Consider the following 11,489-nt stretch of genomic DNA (forward strand, 5'->3'; position numbering starts at 1 on the left):
GGTGGAATTTCGCTTCAATTTCTCTTAAAAGGCAGCTAAGTAGTTAGCTTAATTTATGCATCGGAAACACCAATACAAGTTTTATTTTATTAGATTTTTGTATAATTGGTTTGTGTTAATAATGTCCTTTTTCTTCAGCATATAGACGAGTTATGCCCCCCTTGTATGGATTTTACATTTTGTCGGTACGAGTTATGCCCCTTGGGGATAGAGGAAGGGCATTTGATTGGTCAATGTGTCCGAAAGGGGTCCCAGACCCCAAATATTTCATCAGAACCCTAAGCGTCAGGCAGCCATATTGAAATTTTCCTCCTCAACATTTTTAACCTGTGTTGAATTTGGCTTTTAAACTTTAATTTTGAATTACATTCATCGGTCAACTATGTAACAAGGTCAAGGTATTAGCCTCCACTTGGATTTCGACGACAAAAACTGCTGTTTTCTCACCCAGTAAAAGATTTGAGACACTTTTTTCTCGTCCATTTGGTCTGGATGATGGGGAGAGCTGCTTGACTAGAAGGGCCACATGAAGACGAATGAAACACAGATTTAAGTATAACTTTATGTTTACGCCTTTTATTTTACCATCATAGATGGATCACACCTTTGTAGACATTCGGCCTAGAATACTTGTTCTCGGCCATAGTTTTATCAGGCGTTTATTTAGTGACATTCGTGCAGGTATTCTCCCTGACAATTTTGATTTAGCTCAGTGTGAAATTCAAGGTTTTGGAATTGGAGGAGGTACGGTACGGGGACTGCGTAATGATCGGCGTCTTTGTAATTTATTAGACAATTTTCAACCTCATGCTGTAATTCTTCAGATTGGTGGTAATGATTGTTGTAATTCCTGTCTACCCCCCTCGAAGACTTGCGTATGATATTTACGATCTCATGGTGTTCCTACATGAGCGGTGGAAGGTAGTTGTTTATGTATGCGAGTTGTTCACGCGGCTAAACCCGTGGGATGGCCCCGGAAGTGTACGAGGACAGGCGTGTGAATGTCAACAAAGCACTGTGTGTGTTAACTGCAGGGCATGATCAGCTTCATTTGTGGTACCATAGACGCATTTTCCATAGCCCGTTGGAGCTTTTTCTCGCAGATGGGTGCCACTTGAATTCTGTCGGAATGGTGAAATTCTTCCGTAGCATACGATTAGCGATTAAATCAGCATCTGAGATATTTCTGGTAAGCAATCACAGGATAGTTCTATAAGGTTTAGGTGGCTTGATTCGGTGCACGGTTTTCGATGTTTATATTTTCTATGACTTGAATCAAGGACGTATATGAGAAGGATAAGTCACACTGGGTTTTGGGCAACGATAACCCGGGCCCCTTTGTGTTTGTGCACTGACCCGTGACGTAGGTGATGGCGATACTGCCTCGGCTTAGCGCTTGCGCAGTACTGCCTATGTGGCAAACGTAGACTTCCGCTGTCATGTCAACATAGGCGATAATTGAAGTGTTTTGATTGCGTTTTCGTTTCACCTACATGATATATCAGGTTGTGAGTTAGTAGGTCTTCATTTGCTAATTCGAAATGAATACCGTAGTCATTAAGTCTAGATGCCTATGTGTGTCAAGCACGTGTTATAGCCAAATCTTAGTGTATTTTGTTCCGATTTGGGATCGATGGTCATTTTCACCGTTTCCTAATCATGACTGGTGTACCATGGCAAAGTCCGATTTCTTGTCATGGGATGGAGATTTAGATTTGGAGTTTTTACTTGGCGATTTTACAGAATACAGTGAGTCCGATGACCTTTCAGATGAATATGATGAAGTTGAGACAAAGCGGGCACGCAAAACTTCAAAAACTAAACCTCAGCCTCAGAACCCACAAAAAGCATGTTATGAGTGTCCTGTGTGTAACAAATCTTTAAAGACTATTGCCGGTTTCCGTGGCCATACGACGAAACAGCACGGAAGGTTTAATCTAAAAGGTAGAACTATATTTCTAAAATAATTTAGTAATTTTGCAATATTTTTTTCAGTTCAATATTTTACAAAGATTTTGAAATTCAGCCATTTTAATTTTAAACCAAAATTTGATGGAAACTGCTGTATACAATATCATTTGGTTAATTTACGTCCTTGGTAATGACACTAATTCATTATTATTGTCATTGAATAATTGAAATTTAATACTTATTCAAGGATGTAAATGACTTATAAGCTCTTGCTGAGTTAATTTTTTTTATATTGCAACACAAATTTACTATCATCAACAACGTTTAGTACAAGTCTTGTCAAATGTAAAGATTCCATATTATGTTTATAATTAGAAATGACAAATGCAATTATCCTTACAGACGGAAAGTAATAAGTTATATTATTGAATAAAAAAAATGAAATGTAATGAGTTTTTTTTTTATTTATAAACAATTATATTTTACAATTGCAGTACCAAGATTATTTTAGGTTTTTTTTCCACATGTAATAGTTAGTTGTAAATATCCATTATAAATCACATATTTCATTATGCATACAAGCAATTAAAACCAAATAAATATATTTTTCCAGCTTCTGAACACAGGAGTAATGGAAGCAAGGATATTGACTTTCAGAAGTCTGCCTCCACAATTTCACAATCTGGTGTCTTGACAGATGAGGACTTCAAGAACATCATATCTAAAGCCTACCAGTCTACATTAGACAACATTTTGTGTGACTTTGACGAATCAGACGAATTTAATTTGACGAACTTAGTAAATGTTGCACGGACAAGTAGTGCTGTATCTGGATTTTATACAGATTTGTTTGAGGACATCTTTCTATCATCAAATTGCAGTACCAGTACTCCAAGTGACAGAGAGGAGCTCTTTCACCAGCTTCATGTGAAACGAACAGATTCGACTTTGCTTGAAACAGGTTATGAACACTTCAAAACTGTTGACTCCTCATTTACTAGTTCAGAAGTTCAGCATTTCACCCAGGTTCTTTTATTGGATCTTGTTGGAGAAATTTGTAAAGAGCAGACAAAGTTAATTTTAAAGAGAACTGAAGACAATACAAAGCATCTAACAGACAATGACCAGACTGTTTTGTTTTACATTTCTGGATTCATCATTAGAGCTCTCAGAAAGCGTTATTCCAGACACGGACACAGCGATAAGATGCAGTGCTGTGATGCATTCATCAGTACAAACAAATGTGAGGAAAAGGCTTTCTTGGCGAAGTATCGGAAAATGATTTCATTGAAAGATCGTGGAGGGCTTGAGATGCCGACAAGCAATTTCTATCTTTTAGTGCGCGAGTGTGAAACTGTGACCCGTTCTATGGTCGACACGGACAGATTGAGAGCTAGCTCTCTTTTGTTATCTCCCTTGAAAGAAAAGATTCTTGAAAGTTTCATGGTACAGCATTATGCCAAATTCATTCTATCAGGTGTGTCTGAAGCAATTTCTGCCTCAGTCCTTGAAGACATTATTCGGCTGTTTCTGACGGTGAGGGGTCATGCAGTAGTCCGTGTAGAAAGAAACAAACTTTGTACTAAAACCAAAGCAGAAAACAAAAAGACTTCAAAGCGGTGTTCAAGTCTTCGGCAGACATTAAAGGACATTTCCACCGTGACAAACTGACTTTGCCACATGTGAAAAATGTTGTTCAGTCTAGAGAATTACTATTGTATTAATTTGAAAAAGAAATATGAAAAGGTATAGTTATCAAATAAATTACTAAATGGATTCCATATGGTGCATTACACAACAAAAGTAAAGATTGAGCTTAAACTTGAGTACATGAAAATGTGTAATTTCCACCAATAAACAGTCTTATAATATCATATAACAGTACTTTTACTATAAAAATAATTCAATTTTGCAGTATTTTCAATATCAAGAGATATAGCTTTTATAATGTACACTGTTATATGAAATCATGTATAAGAATGTTTACCAGAGGTAGAAAATGCTCTCATGACATGATAAAAGCAACAAAGAAATACATATTCTATATATTTATTACATTCCTATAAATACAAGAAAAATGTGTTAAACATAACATTCATCTTTCTCTCGAAAATTTTTTAAGGTATATTTGCCAAATGATACAATATCTTTCTGAGATTGTTTTTGTGTTTACATCCATAACTATATGGTGTTATGTTCCTCCTGTATGATCATGTTTACAATGTTGATGTAATATTATGATAGTTTTAGTAATTTATAATAAAAAATCTGTAAAATTATTTAAATACATATACATTGTTTGTGTTTATTCCTTCCTTTTGTGTCCACAAAAATCATATATAATTGTACAAAACAAAAAGTAGGGATCACTTTGATGAGGGCCACATTGCATGACTTTTCTAAATTGCCCCTTTATACAATTAGAATTATTATATAATGGCCCCTTAAAAGTTGTCTAGACCAAAAAATGATCCCAGCAATTGTATGAATTTTGTGGATTGAAAAAATTAAAAATGCTCCACCGCCAACAGTGCATAAACAATGCTCGTCATTATAGCTGATGATTAATCCTGGTATGTCTAATTAACAAAAAAATACATGTAAAGTTATTGATTTTGGTTTTCAGTGTATGCACAATAATTACTTCATTCCAGCTTCATGAATTTTTGTTCACGACATAATAAATTAAGTCATTTTTAAAATATTTATCTTACAATAAGAGACTAAAACTTTTCTATGGCGGTAATGGTGTTCATTAAGTAACTTTTGTAACTGAAGAAAACTACTACTACGTTTTTGATAGGGAATAATCTATATAACATTCAACAGCGGTGCAACATTTTTAAACAACAAGCCAATTTTCTTGGCTTCATATATATATGTAACACAATTTAGATAAAGGGAGATAAATGAAGACTCTCATCATATAAATATGCAACTTCGAATTCTCAAAGTTACATTTACAGATCTAGATCTGGACTTGTCTCAAGATGGGCCCTGATAATGAACGATCATGATTTTCCAGTATGACTCAACAAAAAACACCGATTTCAATGCATGTCTATTCATAACATGTATTCATTGTGATGTCTTTTTTTTTTCGCTTGAAATATGATTATTTGAAGACAATTTTAACCTTTATTAAGAAGAAAACAATAATTTATCATATATGCAATTAGTTTTGACTTTTGAATATAAAATAGAAATCATTTACAAAATTTTTCATGGATATTAATAAGTTGAAACTACAATAATCCAAAGATAAAAATCTAAGAACATATGAACATTTCTACACCTACTATTAGTATACATATATACAGAGAATAATCCAAAATCTTGATAAGAAATGCAAATACCGTATTCACCGTTATTAGTGCCCAGGGCGCTTGAATAAATGTAACAAAGGGTGTGCTTTTGAACCAAAATGTAAGTAGGGGACAAAAAAATATCAGCCAGATCGATTTTAAGTCTTTCTGTACTCTTGACTCATTAATCTGTTACATTAAACAGGCATATGTCTTAATTAATTATAAGCTTTTATCCTTTGAGACGCATTTTGTTGTGATTACCAAGCACTATACATACACTTATACAGTTGAACAGGTACCTCATTTCATTACACTAAACTCTAACTCTCAGAATATTTGTGTGTGAGCTCAAGTTTTACTATTGATTACGGGGCCTCCTTTCAAGAGGAGTATTGTCAATATAGGGAACATTGTTTTCATTGTTGATACCCCTAATATTCCCATTTCGGGGGGCCAAAGCAAGTGCACCAACTACCCGCATACTGGTCATCGAGTTTCTCACTTCGTAAACACTAGGGTTATTGTTGTTGCCGGCTTGGTTCCTGTAGTGTCCGAAAAGTTGTTCGAGCGGATCCTGGTTAAAGGCATGTGTGAGAACAAACTTTGCTCCATTTCTGAGCATAAATCTAACACAACTAACAATTGAATTTGCAGTGATTCTGAGTCCATTCAATGTTTGGTAGCTCAGCTGCATTTCTTGTTTCTGGGCGGCAGTAAAATCTCCTGGTCTCCTTTCAATAGACTGTTTCCATTCCTCAAAGTAATTTAAAAAATCTTCTAACAACCATGTTAACCTTTCGTCGTCCACTTCTCTATATGGGTTTAGATTAGGGTTTCTGGTATTCCTTCCTTCGAATAAATTTCTAACATTAAGACAGTCAAAAAACTTATTTATAGTTCTGATGAAATTTATTGTTTCGCTTACATTGTCTCCATACATCATCTCCAACGCTGTTCCCACGGAATCACTCATTACCTGAGCTGCAAGACACACTTTCATGCAGGAATATGATGTCATACTCACATGCCCTCTGGTCAGTTTTGGGCAAGGGTTATAAATACCCAACTCGCAATGATCTTCATACAGTTTTAATATGTGCATCCAAGAAATGTCTTTTCCGTCTTTCCACAGTTTACGTGTGTTCCTGTGAGAAAATGAATTCGCAAAACAATTCCGGGTTGTTTTCAGGAGGTGTGGCACATCTGATATGAAATATATGTCTCTCTCTGGGCAGTGGGGATTTACAGTCTTGTACACGAGTTCGTCACCATGGCCATTTAATCTATGTATATTGAAGAACTTCCTGTTTGGTGTAGCTCCATCACATGTAAAAAATAGCACTTTCAGTTTGATGTTAATTTCTACAACAGCTACAGCTTTCCACAGAATCGAATACAGCAAGTCTGCTGTTACACTTGTTGTAGCAAAAGCAGCCAAGGGGAATCGTAAATCAACAGCTACACCTCTCACCATAAGTACAAGCATAAATTTAGCAATATCTGGAGTGTCATCTCTCCTGTGTTTTTCCAAATCTAAAAGTTCATTACCAACTCGGTCAAGGTCACAATAGCCTATCAGTTCTCCTGTATGTTTATCATACACTAAGTCTGATCGCACTTTTATTTCATCGAATAGGATTCCAACAAAATCTCTGAATGGCTCCTCTGGATTCAGCATGCCTTTTTTCCTTGCTTCGTCCTTAAGCAATTTAAACACATCCTTTTGGAATCCTAAAGCACTCTTTGTATAATGGGAATAGTCAAAAAGGGTTCGAGCACTTGGGAGATGGATGAAACCTGAATTCCTCATAGCTTCGTATGCAGCTGAAGATTTTTGTCTCAAATATAAGCACCAACGAATTACCATGGGATGCCATCTCATTCCTTTCGCAGACTTAGCACTTGCAAATTTTGCTTGTTCTTCCCAAAAAAGTCTTTGTAAACTGTTTTCATTCGGAAATGCTTTTTGTATATCATCTTGACAAGACGCCATGAGGTCACACATCTCTATGTTTTGTCCAACATCCAGTTCTACTCCTTTACTCCTGAGCTCTTGTTTGAAATACCTTCGTTGTCTGTTTAACTCATCTTGAAGTCCTTTAATCTTTCCTTTTTGTTGCTTGATTTTGTCGATGAGTGCCTTTCTGTCCATGTCAACATGTCTCGATTTTTTTTCTATGTAATTTGTTACAGGACTGTTTTCCAGCTGACGTGACTTTTCCTCTTGACGCGTTTTTCTTCCCCACAACATGTGCCTCACCTTTGAACATGGCTGACATCTTGCACCCTGTACTAAAAACTTACACAGAGTGTTACGAATGGTGGAAGAGTACGAGACATTCCCCTTCACAGCTTTAAAGTCTCCTTCTCTGTAGGCTGAGGTATCTCCTGAGTTATTGTTTATAAGAGTTCCAATTTCTACCATACTTTGGAAGCACTCATCCGGACTTCCAAAACAAACACTATAGCTCTTCAGTTTTTCCAAAATGGCAGTTACTTTCATCGGAGTATCGAATACATGTGGTAGTCCAATCCAAAAATCATGATCTGTGGGTAACTCAATCTGATGAACAAAAAGTCTAGCCCTTAAATCACGGTCTATTGTTACTGACAACTTCACTGTAGGCTGACTCACTTGGTCCACAGAAGGATATAGTTCCACTATTTGAATATTCTCTGAACATGAGTTTAGTTGGTATGGAAAAGTCACAACACTTGATAATGCTGATCGCAAGCTGTCATAAAATGACAAGGGTCCCATAGTTGCACAAACATCTTCCAAAGTGTTTGATTCATTTTCAAAATTACAGGGTCGAGAGCAATGCCGCTCATCATGATTCTGCTGTTGACCATCTTTACCAGGTCCAGAGCACTGCTGATCATGATTCTGTTGATGACCATCTTCATCAGGTCCAGAGCACTGCTGATCATGATTCTGTTGATGACCATCTTCATCAGGTCCAGAGCACTGTTGATCATGATTCTGTTGATGACCATCTTCATCAGGTCCAGAGCACTGTTGATCATGATCCTGTTGATGACCATCTTCTGCAACATTTTCCTCAAATGAAGAATTAGAGTTCTCTTCCTCGATACTGCAGTTACTTTGGGTACTTGACTCATTTTGTTGGAGTATTCGGTACTTAGATTTCTTTCGACGAGTGCCAATACGCCTTCTGCGCGAAAAAAGGTGCATGTTTGCTGAAAAAAAAGATGGAATACAAAATAAATTTTAAGTTAAAACTCTAATTTAAATGTGTATACATGATTCACCATTAACAACATTTAGGCATTACAGCTGAGCTCGGTGAAAAAGGGTACATTTGTATGTATCAGCTTCATTATATTACTGAAATTCTGGCAAATTAATCATATTTATCGAAAATAACATTTCAATGAATTGAATACATGTATTTTAGAGACGAGTATAACAATTGTTACCAACATCCCTCCTCCCCCAATTACTGATGTTTAATTTTGACTTGATATGACAAGTATTTGTTGAGAAATTTCAAAGTTCAATGTTATTTACATTCCAACCCGGGCCGCCATTACACAAAATTGTCCCTTTTTAATGACACATTTCTACATTATTCCTACACCATCCATCCTAAATCAACATGAAGTACGTCGTAGAATTAATTGAGCTTTAAAATGGTATTTAATTTGACTTGATACGACAAGTATTTGTTGAGAAAAACGGGTTTTATTCCAGGTACACATTTCAACGTTCAATGTTATTTACATTCCAACCCGGGCCGCCATTACACAAAATTGTCCCTTTTTAATGACACATTTCTACATTATTCCTACACCATCCGTCCTAAATCAACATGAAGTACGTCGTAGAATTAATTGAGCTTTAAAATGGTATTTAATTTGACTTGATACGACAAGTATTTGTTGAGAAAAACGGGTTTTATTCCAGGTACACATTTCAACGTTCAATGTTATTTACATTCCAACCCGGGCCGCCATTACACAAAATTGTCCCTTTTTAATGACACATTTCTACATTATTCCTACACCATCCGTCCTAAATCAACATGAAGTACGTCGTAGAATTAATTGAGCTTTAAAATGGTATTTAATTTGACTTGATACGACAAGTATTTGTTGAGAAAAACGGGTTTTATTCCAGGTACACATTTCAACGTTCAATGTTATTTACATTCCAACCCGGGCCGCCATTACACAAAATTGTCCCTTTTTAATGACACATTTCTACATTATTCCTACACCATCCTAAATCAACATGAAGTACGTCGTAGAATTAATTGAGCTTTAAAATGGTATTTAATTTGACTTGATACGACAAGTATTTGTTGAGAAAAACGGGTTTTATTCCAGGTACACATTTCAGCAAAATTATTTACATTCCAACCCGGGCCGCCATTACACAAAATTGTCCCTTTTTAATGACACATTTCTACATTATTCCTACACCATCCGTCCTAAATCAACATGAAGTACGTCGTAGAATTAATTGAGCTTTAAAATGGTATTTAATTTGACTTGATACGACAAGTATTTGTTGAGAAAAACGGGTTTTATTCCAGGTACACATTTCAACGTTCAATGTTATTTACATTCCAACCCGGGCCGCCATTACACAAAATTGTCCCTTTTTAATGAACATTTCTACATTATTCCTACACCATCCGTCCTAAATCAACATGAAGTACGTCGTAGAATTAATTGAGCTTTAAAATGGTATTTAATTTGACTTGATACGACAAGTATTTGTTGAGAAAAACGGGTTTTATTCCAGGTACACATTTCAACGTTCAATGTTATTTACATTCCAACCCGGGCCGCCATTACACAAAATTGTCCCTTTTTAATGACACATTTCTACATTATTCCTACACCATCCGTCCTAAATCAACATGAAGTACGTCGTAGAATTAATTGAGCTTTAAAATGGTATTTAATTTGACTTGATACGACAAGTATTTGTTGAGAAAAACGGGTTTTATTCCAGGTACACATTTCAAAGTTCAAAATTATTTACATTCCAACCCGGGCCGCCATTACACAAAATTGTCCCTTTTTAATGACACATTTCTACATTATTCCTACACCATCCATCCTAAATCAACATGAAGTACGTCGTAGAATTAATTGAGCTTTAAAATGGTATTTAAATTGACTTGATACGACAAGTATTTGTTGAGAAAAACGGGTTTTATTCCAGGTACACATTTCAACGTTCAATGTTATTTACATTCCAACCCGGGCCGCCATTACACAAAATTGTCCCTTTTTAATGACACATTTCTACATTATTCCTACACATCCGTCCTAAATCAACATGAAGTACGTCGTAGAATTAATTGAGCTTTAAAATGGTATTTAATTTGACTTGATACGACAAGTATTTGTTGAGAAAAACGGGTTTTATTCCAGGTACACATTTCAACGTTCAATGTTATTTACATTCCAACCCGGGCCGCCATTACACAAAATTGTCCCTTTTTAATGACACATTTCTACATTATTCCTACACCATCCGTCCTAAATCAACATGAAGTACGTCGTAGAATTAATTGACCTGTAAAATGGTATTTAATTTGACTTGATACGACAAGTATTTGTTGAGAAAAACGGGTTTTATTCCAGGTCCATATTTCAAAGATCAAAGTTATTTACACTTCAACATAGAATAGAGTTAATTTTTACCCCCATGTAGTAGTTTGGGAAAACAAAATACAACAAAATCTATTGACATCGAATGATTTCTGATATACTGAAATGTTAACAAGAGGTTCATAATCAACTTCTACTAAAACTACTTCAGTTATGATGAGCCAATACTTACTTTAAACGGTTTGTTTACATGCCAATTTCGTGCTCAGTCAGGCGTTGGGGAAGCCATGTGCTAATCGATAGATGGCGTTAGTAATCAGGGGGAGGTCACTCTAACCGCGTCTCGCGCGTGGTGTTTAGTAGCGTAAAGAGACAGACACGAATCCTTCTCACTTATAAATCAATATAAAATAGTACTGTATAGTTTATAATAGAGGTATTCATGATGGTTTAGTTTTAAAAATTATTGTAAGAAAATAATCTTATTTTCTTCAAAGCCTACTTCTTCAGCAAAAATGTCACAAATTATATGACAGCCATTCAAATGTTTCAAGTGCTTGAGGCATCTGCCATAAAAAAGCGAAAATGTTACTATTTGTCTCCCTTTTCATGAAACTACCATCTTCAGTGGGAGCAAATATGAGGTCAAAACCAGTTGGTGCACCCTTCTTAATCCTACCT

At 35.7% G+C, this 11,489-nt stretch overlaps 2 protein-coding genes across 2 annotated transcripts; one reads left to right on the forward strand and one right to left on the reverse strand.

The window, feature by feature from the left end:
* Nucleotides 1-1,279: 1,279 nt before the first annotated feature.
* LOC138309678 (uncharacterized) lies at nucleotides 1,280-4,200 on the forward strand. The gene is made up of 2 exons (XM_069250890.1): nucleotides 1,280-1,944; nucleotides 2,525-4,200. Exons 1-2 carry the CDS (start codon nucleotides 1,542-1,544, stop codon nucleotides 3,580-3,582), a joined length of 1,461 nt encoding a protein of 486 aa, XP_069106991.1. The 5' UTR covers nucleotides 1,280-1,541; the 3' UTR covers nucleotides 3,583-4,200.
* Nucleotides 3,945-11,170, reverse strand: LOC138309676 (uncharacterized). Its single transcript, XM_069250889.1, has 2 exons — nucleotides 11,041-11,170; nucleotides 3,945-8,420 (listed from the first exon to the last, which is right to left on the reverse strand). Exon 2 carries the CDS (start codon nucleotides 8,413-8,415, stop codon nucleotides 5,578-5,580), a length of 2,838 nt encoding a protein of 945 aa, XP_069106990.1. The 5' UTR covers nucleotides 8,416-8,420; nucleotides 11,041-11,170; the 3' UTR covers nucleotides 3,945-5,577.
* Between the last annotated feature and the right edge of the window lie 319 nt (nucleotides 11,171-11,489).

This window comes from Argopecten irradians, chromosome 15 (assembly GCF_041381155.1).
Source record: "Argopecten irradians isolate NY chromosome 15, Ai_NY, whole genome shotgun sequence".
NCBI classification, from domain to species: Eukaryota; Metazoa; Mollusca; class Bivalvia; order Pectinida; family Pectinidae; genus Argopecten; species Argopecten irradians.

What these genes read in the sequence shown, in the direction of transcription:
- LOC138309678 (XM_069250890.1), top strand. Translation starts at nt 1,542, where the DNA reads ATGAATACCGTAGTCATTAAGTCTAGATGCCTATGTGTGTCAAGCACG. An exon ending in CGGAAGGTTTAATCTAAAAG is followed by an intron (nt 1,945 to 2,524) that starts GTAGAACTATAT and finishes ATATTTTTCCAG; the next exon opens with CTTCTGAACACAGGAGTAAT.
- LOC138309676 (XM_069250889.1), bottom strand. Translation starts at nt 8,415, where the DNA reads ATGCACCTTTTTTCGCGCAGAAGGCGTATTGGCACTCGTCGAAAGAAA.